General features: G+C 34.6%; 2 protein-coding genes and 1 pseudogene across 2 annotated transcripts in view; 2 read left to right on the top strand and 1 right to left on the bottom strand.

The window, feature by feature from the left end:
- Positions 6,144 to 6,992, top strand: LOC104704383 (annotated as a pseudogene).
- LOC104704382 (putative F-box/kelch-repeat protein At2g29780) lies at positions 8,410 to 9,159 on the top strand. Its single transcript, XM_010420483.1, has one exon. The coding sequence runs from the start codon at positions 8,410 to 8,412 to the stop codon at positions 9,157 to 9,159; it is 750 nt and encodes a 249-aa protein (XP_010418785.1).
- Positions 10,637 to 13,997, bottom strand: part of LOC104704381 — a 12,818-nt gene continuing 9,457 nt past the window's right edge. The window contains exon 6 of the mRNA XM_019227014.1: positions 10,637 to 10,747. Within this exon, the coding sequence (XP_019082559.1) occupies positions 10,637 to 10,747 (111 nt within the window). The remainder of the gene's footprint in view (positions 10,748 to 13,997) is intronic.

The following is a 13,997-nucleotide window of genomic DNA, read 5'->3' as shown; positions in this document are numbered from 1 at the left end:
TACACTCATCAGCTATTCAATCAAAGCAATTCAATTAAACTACAAAAGTTCAGAAAATTAATAAAATATAGAACAGAGGATTTTATGTTGGTCTCTCCCAATCTATCTCATTCCACCGTGTTGGCTGCTCTCCTTCCAGGCTGCATCCCCCTCTATTTGATTTCCCACTTATGTCTATGAATCGGTACCATCATGTTTTTCAATAAACGACAGCGAAAACGAAGTCGATGTGGTGAAACAAGTGATAATAATATCTCACCTTTTGATGTTCTCTTCTTTAGGTTAAACACTAATTTTATAAATTTCTTGCATTTTTTTTTTTGGCAGATTCCAGATCACTCTAAAAGTGATTGTTATACATTATGTTTTTAAAAGGTTGTATATCCATATTAGAAAGTCATCAAAGACTAAATAAGTTACCTTTAGTAGATGTTTTCTTTCTAACTTGACTTGTCATTTGGTCGTGCTTACGCTTTCTAGAATTTGATTTTGTGTTGTCACAAGTATGTCTGGCTTTTTCTTCGGCCTCTCTATTTCCATGCTCATTAGTAATATTTATATATATTATCAAAATGTTTGATACCCATAAAATATAAGAAATTATAATTCAACTAAAATATTTAAAAACTTTATTTACAAAAAATGTAAACTAACCTAGATCATGAACATCTAATGGACATCCTACAAAAAAAAAAAAAATAATAACATTTATACCATGTTTGTTAGAAAAAATAAATAGGTTAAAATAAGAACATATATAAAATTATAATTATACCATGTTTGTTAAAAAAATTTGGCTTATCCGTAGCTCTAGCATCACTGCATATCATCATGCCTCTCGTATCTTGGTTTTGGTTTTTCCAGAAAGTCAAAAAATAAAATCTGCACATTGAGAATCAAAAACATTAGCCATGCAAAAAATATGGCACACGTACTTAATAACATTAGCCATTCAAAAACATGAAAACCGGAAAGGCTAAAAATTTTGAAGAGACTAAAAGTTAACAAAACTAAGATTAATGTATGAACTTAATAGTGTCGACTAACAGTAATAATAATCTAACCGAGAAACACTACAGGTCATTCGCAGCAAAAATATTAAATTACCTTGAATTAGAGATTGATGCTTGAAAATTAAAAAACACTTCAATAATACAATTCTTTAGTACTCAGAAAACAATTTTTCGAAACTTGTTTATGTAGTCAAGAAAAGTTTATATATAATAAACAAAGAGGTGTAAGACATAGAGGTGTAAAATGTAAACGTGTAAAAATTAATAGATGTGAAATATGGAGGTACAACAAAGAGGTGTAACACATAGAAGTGTGAAATTAAAAGGTATAAAAATTAATGGATGTGATTTTTGAAACCAGAAGGTACAACAAAGAGATGCAAAGACTAAGGAGGTGTGATTGAAAAGGTGTAAAAATTAATGGATATGATTTTTGAAACCAAGAGGTACAACAAAGAGATGCAAAGACTAAGGAGGTGTGATTGAAAAGGTGTAAAAATTAATGGATATGATTTTTGAAACCAAGAGGTACAACAAAGAGATGCAAAGACTAAGATGTGTGATTTTTGAAAGATGGGGATGCGACAAAAAGACACGATTAATAATTTTAAACCGTTGGATTAAAGCTGGAACTAATCTCATCCGTTGGATTAAAAGTTGACACAAAAAGTGGGTTTGCTATTATATATAGATAAAAGTGATTGTTATACATTATGTTTTTAAAAAGTTGTATATCCATATTAGAAAGTCATCAAAGACTAAATAAGTTACCTTTAGTAGATCTTTTCTTTCTAACTTGACTTGTCATTTGGTCGTGCTTACGCTTTCTAGAATTTGATTTTATGTTGTCACAAGTATGTCTGGCTTTTTCTTCGGCACTCTCTATTTCCATGCTAATTTGTAATATTTATATATATTATCAAAATGTTTGATACCCAGAAAGTATAAAAAATTATAATTCAACTAAAATATTTAAAAACTTTATTTACAAAAATGTAAACTAACCTAGATCATGAACATCTAATGGACATCCTACAAAAAAAAAAAAATTAACATTTATACCATGTTTGTTAGAAAAATAAACAGGTTAAAATAAGAACATATATAAAATTATAATTATACCATGTTTGTTAAAAAAATTTGGCTTATCCGTAGTTCTAGCATCATTGTATATCATCATGCCTCTCGTATCTTGGTTTTGGTTTTTCCAGAAAGTCAAAAAATAAAATCTGCACATTGAGAATCAAAAACATTAGCCATGCAAAAAATATGGCACACGTACTTAATAACATTAGCCATGCAAAAACATGAAAACCGGAAAGGCTAAAAATTTTGAACAGACTAAAAGTTAACAAAACTAAGATTAATGTATGAACTTAATAGTGTCGACTAACAGTAATAATAATCTAACCGAGAAACACTACAGGTCATTCACAGCAAAAATATTAAATTACCTTGAATTAGAGATTGATGCTTGAAAGTTAAAAAACACTTCAATAATACAATTCTTTAGTACTCAGAAAATAATTTTTCAAAACTTGTTTATGTAGTCAAGAAAAGTTTATATATAATAAACAAAGAGGTGTAAGACATAGAGGTACAACAAAGAGGTGTAACACATAGAGGTGTGAAATTAAAAGGTGTAAAAATTAATGGATGTGATTTTTGAAACCAGAAGGTACAACAAAGATATGCAAAGACTAAGGAGGTGTGATTTAAAAGGTGTAAAAATTAATGGATGTGATTTTGAAACCAGAAGGTACAACAAAGAGATGCAAAGACTAAGAGGTGTGATTTAAAAGGTGTAAAAATTAATGGATGTGATTTTTGAAACCAAGAGGTACAACAAAGAGATGCAAAGACTAAGAGGTGTGATTTTTGAAAAATGAGGGTGTGACAAAAAGACACGATTAATAATTTTAAACCGTTGGATTAAAGTTGGAACTAATCTCATCCGTTAGATTAAAAATTGACACAAAAAAATGGGTTTACTATTATATATAGATTTTTTTTTCTCCTTCAAATTCTTATGAACCCGTGAGTTAAAAGTTGAAATTTTTCTTCTATTCATTTGTGAGTTTTTTATCCCTGAGAAAATCTCATGTTGGATATGCGGATTCGTATATCAAGGCATCAACAACATTTGACACTTTGAAGATAAAGATGTACAAGTCCTACATGAGTTGGATATTGATATCAACATATATGAGGATACTGTTGGTTATTATCTCATCGTAGTTTCAACGATTTGCATTTAAAAAAGGTTAAATCATTACCTATGAAATGTATATATTGCTCCTCTTCTATATGTGCATATCTATATTTTTTTTTTTCTAATGAATTTCATGTCTTTTGTATTTCAGCATCTCATCTCATTCTCTCTCTTAGAATTAGAGATCCACTTCTGCATCGATGCAACAATTGTTAAGAGGGTGTAGAGAATAGAGAAACCGGTAGATAAAGATGAACGATGAAACACAAGAAAAATTAAATAAAGGTTTGGAGAAGTCGAGACACTACAACTGATAATAATTAAGGTTCTTCATGTCTTGGTTTAGAAAATTATTAGATTTTATCAATTTTTGGTTATTCAGTGTATAATTAAGAAGTTATATACTCATGAAAACAAAAACAAAAAATCTTAGATCATCTATACATAAAAGATCATTGAGTTTATATTTTTTATTTTTATTTTTTTGAACACTATGCATGCCAACAAAAAGAGTTTAGATTAAGGACCAATTCTTGGGTTCACTCCTAAAGTGAACCCTTTTGTTCACTTTTCCTTATTTTAGTCAATAAGAATCTGACATGTCATAGTATATTTAAGAACCTATTTATTCATCTCCTTATAAAATAAGGAAACAAAATCTGTATACATTATTATAAAATTAAAAACTTAAACCGCTTATTTATAAACCCAAACCGATATATAATTTCATTCTAATTGTAAAATCTAAACCCTAACCATCTCTTTTGTAAACCCAAACCGAACATATAATTTCATTCTGATTGTAAAATTCTAAACCCTAAACATCTTATTTGTAAACCCAAACCGACATATAATTTCGTTCTAATTGTAAAATCTAAACCCTAACCATCTCATTTGTAAACCCAAACCGACATATAATTTTATTTTAATTGTAAAATTTAAACCCTAACCATCTCATTTTGTAAATCCAAACCGACATATAATTTTGTTTTAATTGTAAAATCTAAACCCTAATCACCTTATTTGTAAACCCAAACCGATACATCATTTCATTCTAATTGTAAAATCTAAACCAAACTAATATTCTACTTTCCTTAAAAAATATTATACAGAATTTGTTTCCTTAATATGTATTGCTTTTTAATTTAGTTTTGATTTATTTTTTAAAACAAGATAATGTATATAAGATTCTGATTGGTTGATAAGAAAGAAGTGAACAAGAAGGTTCACCCTAGGAGTGAACCTAAGTATTTTTCTTAGATTAAACAAACTACAATGAAAATTTTTTTTTTATCCAAAAAGAAAACAAGAATCAGAATACCAAAGGGTATTCGGAATATTTTTTTTTAAAAAAAACAAAAAAAAAAACCATTGTAGTAAGAAAGAGATAGACATTTTAACCAAAAAGAAGAAGAAGATAGAGTACATGGTCGACGTAAAAAATAAACTTAGATTCGATAGCAAACAGACATGTTTCTTACATCCAGGACCGGCCCAGTGAAATTTGTGGCCCAATACAAAACTTTTTTTTCTTATGGAATATAGATAAAAATTTAAAATTGAAACCAAATCTTAAAATTTTGGAAAATGAGGCCTATTTTTGCAATAAAAAATAGATAAATTTAAAATTTAGGCCAAATCTATAACTTTCATAAAAATGAGGCCTATTTTTGCAATAAAAATATATTTTTGAGGCTTATTTTTTTTACTAAAAATGTCAAAAATTTGGAGGCCCAATACTAATGTGTCATGATAATGTGTCAAGGGCCGGACCTGCTTACATCTAAATATAGATCACTATTAAATGTATTAATTCATGAATTATTTTATCATGTTCATTTTCATTTATTTTATTGACCTCATTTTCAGTTGTGTACATGTATTTATACCATCAACTGAATGTTACTATAATAAAACAAAAAATTTGGTATAATACTATCAAATCCCGATTCTAAGAATTTTTTCGGTGCATAGCACCGGGTATACACTAGTTGGTTTATAAGGGATAAGCAGAAGAAGATGATTTAACCGTACCGGTGGGTTTGACTTTATTGGTAACTACAATTTCAAAGTGAGAAACTTAATACTACAAATTAAGTCATGATTGTTTGTAAGTAACATTTTCATCTACTGAAATCTTATGAAATTTGATTCTCTTCTTACCATTTAAAGACCAACGTAAATATAATGTGCTTCAAGCCTTCAAGTTATCAAGTATATAAGCAATTTGAAATCTTGGTTTAATTCAGAGATGTGAAGATGGGTCTGGGAGTAAAACAATTAAACTGGTTTACTTAAACGACGTAACTGAAAGTCTGAATGCAAATCTCCACACATTCATCTTCATCATTGATCTTCTGCACTACCTGTGACATCTCTGGTTCGCAACTATTTGGTTTCAATCTCTCCATAGTCGAATAAGAGAGAAAATCATTGAGATTACGGGAATGTGGAGACCTTAATCGATAATGTCGCCAACTCAAGAAAAAAAAATGCTATCTCAATATCCTTTTCATCAGTACCCCAGTCAAGACGACGAACAAAGCACTTGAATTCAGCATTTGAAAGACAAATTAGGGTTTGTTTTATATCAAAAAACGTGAAAATAGAAATTAAGCAAAATAAACACATTTTTAGTAAATTATGATATAATGAGACCTTTTGTTTTGGTAATGCTCTGTATAACGAGACTTAAGGAAATGAAAAAACATTTAATACAAATTATCATTTGAAAAATGTTATAACTTTTTAAAAAACAAAGTTTCTGAATGAGTGAGTGTGATGCCAAGTGAAATGACAATTAGGTTTCCTTAATATAAATACTATACACAACAGTACAACATTATTTTACAAAGAAAAAAATTGAATTAGTCTCACTTTCAGTTAATTCGTTTGCTGTTAACGTAACACACACGGCGATGGTTGTAATCTCTGAACTTTCCGGCGGCTCTAATGGTGGTGATGATCCAAACAAGAATCTTCAAGACGAGGATCCTCAAGATGGAGTAGAAGAGAATCAAAACGAGAATCTTCAAGAAGTAGAAGAGAATCTTCCTCTTCAAGAACTTCCTGAAGATGTCATGGCGATCATTGTCGCACGCGTGTCGAGTTGTTATTATTACCCGGTTCTATCTTGCGTCTGCAGAGCCTTTCTTCAACTAATCACTTCGCAGCAGCTCTTCCAAACGCGCTTGGACCACGGCGTCACCGAACCGGTTCTTTATGCCTTGATGGGATTCTCAATGATGACTACTTACCCAAGATGGGTCTTTCTTCTTCATCGGAGAAACAACGTACCTTTACGATTGAGCAGAGTCCCTTCACTTCCTCCCATGTTTCCTGGATCTGCTGCCGTCACAATCGGACACAAGATTTACGTTATGGGTGGTTACGTTATGAGTGGTTACCTCTGCGTTAATCAAGCCGGACGAATGCGATGGTCATCGACTGCAGATTACATACGTGGGGGCCTCTCCCAAATATGCAAAGGGCTCGTTACAATGCAGCCGCTGGAGTGATCGACGGAAAGATTTATGTAATCGGTGGTCGCACGAAGCAAGATGATGATTGGATCGAAGTGTTCGATGTGACGATTGAGGTTTGGGAAACTGTTCCTAGTCTATGCCCTAACGAAGCTAGTGCGGATGGAATGTTTGGTACGTCTGTTGTGATGCAGGGGAGAATCTTCATTTTGGATCGTCAGTGTTGTTTGGCTTACGAACCAAGACACGGTCTATGGCAGTCATGGGGACTTGAAAGTCAATTGAAGAGGTTTTGGCACCCGTTGTCTTGTGTGATTAGAGATTTGTTGTATGCCTATGATCCTACGTGTTCTCTTGGACATCCAATACTGGTATATCATCCGAATGAATTGGTTTGGAGACCTGTGATGGGTGTATACACTTATCAATTGCCTATGCTCCGTGATGATTGGTCTAAGATGGCGAATGTTGGTGGCAAGTTGGTGATTTTGGGGAACAATTATTGGTCTATACTTGAAATTCGTTGTGTCGAGATTGCGTTGGAAACACGTAATGGAGATCAGATTTGGGGGAAGGTGGAATCAGTCTCGCCTGTGTTTTTAGGAGGCGTGTGGACTTTGCCTTCTATTGAGTTTTGTCGAACTGTTACGGTTTGATGATTCCAGTACTTTGCAGGTATGTTTTCTATGATGAGTTTGAACTGTGATATAGGTTAAGCTTTGATGAACTTGCAGGTGAAGGATCGATCTTATATTACGTACATCTACTGTTTGAGCAGCTTGTTGATATATGAAGCAAAGTGATTCAAGAAACTGTTATCTGAGGCATTAGAGAGTAACTCGTCCTTAATCTTTGTGCACAATCTCTGAGTCAGCCACTGCAGTTTTAGCTTTTTAATGAAAAAAATCAACAAGACATGTTGAAATGCATCTTTATTTTTGGTTCTCTTTCTTCACAAACTACTTCCGGTTTGATTTTAGATATATGACTACTTTTCTGTAAGAAACCAGAGTAGTTTATACACTAGTGAAACCTAACTCTGCTTCGACTATATGAGCAATATGAAACCAGAGTAGTTTATACTACTTCCGGTTTCGCTATGATCTCTCTCTCACAGAGCTTATAAATATCAGTTCCCTTTAATTATATTCTCAATAACCCAAATCTTCTTTGGCCCCTTCGTTGCTATCATTTCTTCTGGCTGTGCAAATTAAGAGATTAGTACTTTATTTCTTCTTCATCATTGATTTGTGACATATCTGGTTCGTAATTATTGGATTCCAATCTCTACGTAATCGAACTGGTAAACCAGAGAAAGGCATTGAGAAAATAGATCCCTCAGTATCCTTTCATCAGTACCCCAGTCAAGACGGCGAAGAAATCACCTGAATTCAACGTATGAAAGACAAATTAGGGTTTTAGCTAGAAAAACTGAGATACTTGTTAGTCAAGTAACCGATGGTGAATTGTTTTTACAGGGGAAAAAATGATATACTTAAACTGAGAATTTTTAATTACTTTTTAAAAAAGAAAATTATTTTATAATATTTTTCTTTTTATAAGAGAGCATTTACTTAATAACTATGGTTTCATTATAAGAGAAGCAAGAACAAAAAACAAAATACAGAAAGTAACAGCTTCTTTCAGAAATTGAATTTAGTCTCCGTTTCAGTTAATTCTTTGCTACTGAGGTCACACGAAGATGGCTTCAATCTCTGAAACTTTCGAAGACAGTTCTAACGGCGGCGATTCAAACAAGAAACCAGAAGAACTCCACAAGAACCCACAAGAAGAAGAGAATCAAAACGAGAAACCTCAAGAGGAAGAACAAGTAGAGAATCTTGTACCGGTTACTCGATACATCCCAGAAGATATCGCCGAAAGCATCCTCTTACTCGTCGAGAGATGTAATTACCCTAAGGTATCTCTCTTCTCAAGTTCCTTTCATGACGTCATCTCTTCGTCGAGACTCTACCAAAGGCGCTCGCAACTCGGCCTCACCGAACCGGTTCTTTACGCTTCGATCCGATTCCCTCCTTATATCATACCGAGCTGGTTCATTCTCAACCGTAACGTTCCAAGAAACATCTCTTTACGATTGACCGAAGTCAGATCACTTCCTCCTATGAATCTTGGATCTGCTGTGGTCACAATCGGATACCACATGTATGTGATCGGTGGAGACAACGGAAGATATCGATCCACATCGGAGGTGTGTCGCATCGATTGCAGATTCCACACATGTCGCTCGCTCCCGAGAATGCAGAGGACTCGCTACTGTGCAGCTGCCGGAGTAATCGACGGAAAGATTTACGTGATCGGAGGTTGCGAGCAGAGAGATGATAATTGGATCGAGGTGTTCGATGTAGAGACTAAAACTTGGAGTAATGTGCCAGTGCTTGGTCCACCCCGCTCTGTACTTGGAGTGGAAATTTCTTGGCATATGTGGTGATGCAAGAGAGGATATACATTAAGAGCGCTGTGAGTTGTTTCGCTTATGAACAAAGACGAGGTACAATGCAGAAGCTATTGGGATTTGATAATGATTGGTTGTGGTATCACTGCGACAAGGGGTTTTGTGTGGTTGAGGATTTGCTATATAGCGTGTATCCCCATTGTGCTTTTCAACATCCGATACTGGTATGTGATCCCAATGATATGGTTTGGAGATGTGTGGTGGGTGAATTCTTTTTGCCCAACCTCAATTTAAATGAGTGTAAACTGGCGAATTTTGGTGGGAAGTTGATGCTTTTAGGCCCTACTAACAGCCTACAAGGTCTTAAAGATGTTTGGTGCATAGAGATCGTCTTAAAAAGACTTGAAGGAGGTGAGATAGGGGGGACGGTCGTATCAAGATCGCGTGTGCTTAAATCCGTCAACTCACCTTTCATTGATCTGTGTCGCTCTGTTACGTTCTGATGGTTCGTGACATGGGATGGTTTCTTGCAGTTGTAAGGTATGTTAATCTTTGATGATACTATGGCATTTTCAGTAGCCTCAAGTCTTATTTAGGCTTTTCATTTACTTGCAGGTGAAGGATCTTTTAATATGACATCTACGGTTTTTAGCAGCTTGTTGATAAGAACAAATATGAAGCAAAAGTGGTTCAGAAGCTGTTTGTTATATCTCTGAAAGTAACTCGTCTTTCTTTACCTTTGTGCACAATAGGGCATTCGTGTTTTAGCCTGTTTGATTCTTACAAAACTTGTTGATATGCATCTTTACGTACTTAGCAATCTTAGCAGTCATTACGTACTGTTTTAACTCTCTTTTTTTAGGTAGTTTGCATTTACATTCTTCTGTAATAAGCAATCACTATCAGATTTCACGAATCCTATTCTGCTACGTACCATATATTTACCCTCTTTCTGTTCTGTTTTACTTCTTTCTTCACCTTATAGTAAAACTGTAAAGAGTAAATTTATTTAAGACACATGAAAATATAGTCCAAGAAAACAAAAATGTACGTCAAAGTGAATCTCTCAGTTGCCGTGAGCTCTAAGGAAGCAAAACACTCACAAAAAAACCTATATACTCTCTCGCTATACTTTTGTATGAAACATACATTTCATCATACACCACAAACATAAAGTTCCTATCTACACAAAAATCTTATCATGCATTCGCCCTTTTTTGTATGCATATTAGCACTGTATAAAATGTGGTAGCTGCAGCTATATTTGGTGTTTGATTATACACCAAAATGACTTGGTTCTTTGTTGATCTTTCCTTATACTTAAATGCGATGAATTCTCTGCATCGGAACTGGAGAACAAAGTAAAGAGAATCAGATTGTGTTCCTTGTAAAAGTTAGAAGTTTAGAACCAAAAAGCTTATAAGATTCTCACTTGAATATCAAAAGAAATTAAACAATTTGATTTCATCAAAGGTGCAATTATCTCAAGCTTAGTCGTAGCTTACCCATTTCATCAATTGATACCATCAGTTTGATTGTTCTTAAGTTCTACAGCCAATGGATCAATGGACTGTCTGTGGTCTTCTGCATATATAGGCTCATCATTGTATGTTACTTCAGATCCCTGATATTTTCATGTTCAATGTTAACCACAAGAAGAGTTACACACTTTTGATTAAGTATATACAGAGCATTGTAACTTTGGATTAGGATAATGGCTTACCTCTTGCTTCTCTTGAATTGTTCCCGTGGCATCCGAACAAACGGTTTCTATTGTATTTTCCTCAGTTGGTTCAAATTGCTCCTGCGATCGAGATAACAAATCCAAGTATCAAACAAGGTACATCTATTTGATTATGATAAGACTCAGCAGGTCTGCAGGTGGATCCATATTTTGCAGCTGACCTACTGATGTATGATCCAGATCACCAGAATGAGTTTGGTCTAGATGTAACATGTCTGGTAACACTGGTCTTGGAGAAGTAGCAGATTCTTCAGAGTTCCCATGATGAGTTACATCAGAAGAAGCTTCATCTTCCGCAGCGACTTGTTGCATTTCTTCTCCATCATTTCTTTCATGAGGTTCTTCAGATTCTTGATCAGTTATATCAGATGGTTGAGGTTCGTCAGAATCATAACTTATCTTTATCTCATCAGCTAAGTTCTCAGGAAATACCTTTAACTCCTGACAAAATATTACAATTTACTAAAATTATGTTCAATATTGTCTTAACATTTTTGAGGAAAAAAACTCAAAACCGTTTCCATGAACTCAAAAGTTAGAAAAAAAGAAAAACATTAGCTTACCTCTGCTCTTTTGGAGGAAGCTTCATTATGAAAGACAAAGATACTTGTGAGTCAAGTAATCACATACAGAGACATTTGACTCAATTTTTTTTAGCTTGGTTAATTGTTTGTTGACACAAAGGAAAAAACTTACAGGAAAGAAAAAAAATCATATACTTTGAAAACTTTTAATTATTTTTTTTGGAAAGAAACTTTATTTATAATATTTTTATTTATTTATGAGTATTTATTTACTCATATGGTTTCATTATAAATACAAAAACAAAATTCTTAGCAAGAAAAGAAAAACAAAAATACACAACGTAACAGCGTCTTTGAAAAATCGAATCTAGTCTCCCTTTCAGTTAATTCGTTGCTGCTGAAGACTTCACACGGCGGCGATGGCTTTGATCTCTGAAACTTCCGATGACGGTTCTAACGGCGGCGATCCAAACAAGAAACCCGAAGAACTCCACAAGAAACCGCAAGAAGAAGAAGAGAATCAAAACGAGAAACCTCAAGAAGAAGAACAAGTACAGAATCTTTCTCAGGTTACTCGACACATCCCAGAAGATATCGCCGAACGCATCCTCTTACTCGTCGAGAGATGTCATTACCCGAAGCTATCTCTCTTCTCCAGAGCCTTTCGTCGCGTCATCTCTTCGCCGAGACTCTACCAGAGGCGCTTGGAACTCGGCCTCACCGAACCTGTTCTTTACGCTTCGATCCGATTCCCTCGTGTTAGGCGCAAGCGGAGCTGGTTCATTCTCAATCGTAACGCTCCAAGAATGATCGAAGTCAGTTCACTTCCTCCTCTGATGCCTAGATCTGCTGTGGTCACAATCGGATACGAGATGTATGTGATCGGTGGATGGGATGAATCAGCTCAAACAACATCGAACGTGTTAGTAGTAATCGATTGCAGATCTCACAAGTGTAGCTCGCTCCCGGGAATGCAGAGGGCTCGCAGATCCGCAGCCGCTGGAGTTATCGACAGAAAGATTTACGTGATCGGAGGTTGCGAGCAGCTAGATGATAATTGGATCGAGGTGTTCGATGTAGATACTCGGATTTGGAGTAGTGTCGACAATTGTAAAGATACCTCGCTTTTTGTAAAGGATTCTAGTATGGAAGGAGGAAGGTTTCAGTCATATGTGGTGATGCAAGAGAAGATTTACATGTTGGATCCTGAGTGTTGTTTGGCTTACGAACCAAGACAAGGTACATGGCAGTCATGGGGGTTCGGAAGTGAATTGAAGAGAAGTTGGCACCAGTCGTCGTCTTGTGTGGTTGAGGATTTGTTGTGTAGTATTGATCCTTATCGTTTCTCCAGTGATCTAAAAGTAATAGTATATATGATCCGAACGAGTTGTTTTGGAGACCTCTGACTCTGAGTGGTGTATCTGGTTTGCCTAGGCTCAGTTATCATCAGTGTAAAATGGCCAATGTTGGTGGGAAGTTGGTGATTTTGGCCAATACAGCCAATACTTACAAACCCCTTGTGTTTAAAGATGTTTGGTGCATAGAGATCGTCTTACAAAGACTTGAAGGAGGGGAGATTCAGGGGACGGTCGTATAAAAATCGAATGTGCTTAGATCCATGAACTTGCCTTCCATTGATCTTTCTCGCTCTCTTATGTTTTGATGATCTGTGGGATGGTTTCTTGCAGTTGAAGGTATGTTAATCTTTGATGTGCATGGACTATTGATGATGATGATATGATTATATGAAAATTTCTGTAGCCTCAAGTCTTATTTAGGCTTTTCATGAACGTGCAGGTGAAGGATCTTTTATTACATCTACTGTTTCTAGCTACCAGCTTGTTGATATGAGAGCAAATATGAAGCAAAAAGTGGTTCAGCAGCTGTTATCTTTGTGCAGAGTGTGAATACCCTTTACAGAATTAGCCTTGAGTTGATTTCTTAAGCTCTGTTGTATGTTTCTTTTTTTGTGTGTGTGTAGTTGCACTAACATTCTTCTGTAAGTAATCACAATCAGATTTCACGCAATTTATTCTGCTATACGTACCATATGAGCAAATATGAATTTATGGTTTAGAGATCATGAAGCAAATCAAAGTGATTTAGTTGACACAAAATAACCAACTTAACATATATTTTATACCCTCTTTCTTTTGACTCATATATATAGTAAACACAAAATCACCTTTTTATACAAGGCACAATGAAAATCTATAGCCGAAGAAAACAAAATGTTTAAGAGGATCTACTCAGTTTCCGTGAACTCTAAGGAAGCAAAGCACACACAAAAAAAACCTATACACTCGCTCTCGCTAGCTATACTTTTGTATGGAACATACATTTCATGATACTACACAAACATATAAAGTTCTTATCTACACAAAAATCTCATAATTCATTTCCGCTTTTTTGTACGCTTATTTGGTGTTTGATTATACACCAAAATGACTTGATTCTTTTGTTGAGTATCCGTAAATATGAATTCTCTGCATCAGAAGTGGAGAACAAAGCAAAGAGAATCAGATTGTGTTCCTCACTTCCTTGTAAAAGTTAAAACCAAAAAGCTTATAAAAGTCTCACTTGAATATCAAAAGAAAAAAAAAATG

The sequence above is a fragment of the Camelina sativa genome, chromosome 7 (assembly GCF_000633955.1).
Source record: "Camelina sativa cultivar DH55 chromosome 7, Cs, whole genome shotgun sequence".
NCBI classification, from domain to species: Eukaryota; Viridiplantae; Streptophyta; class Magnoliopsida; order Brassicales; family Brassicaceae; genus Camelina; species Camelina sativa.
This window is presented reverse-complemented; position numbering and strand designations above follow the sequence as displayed.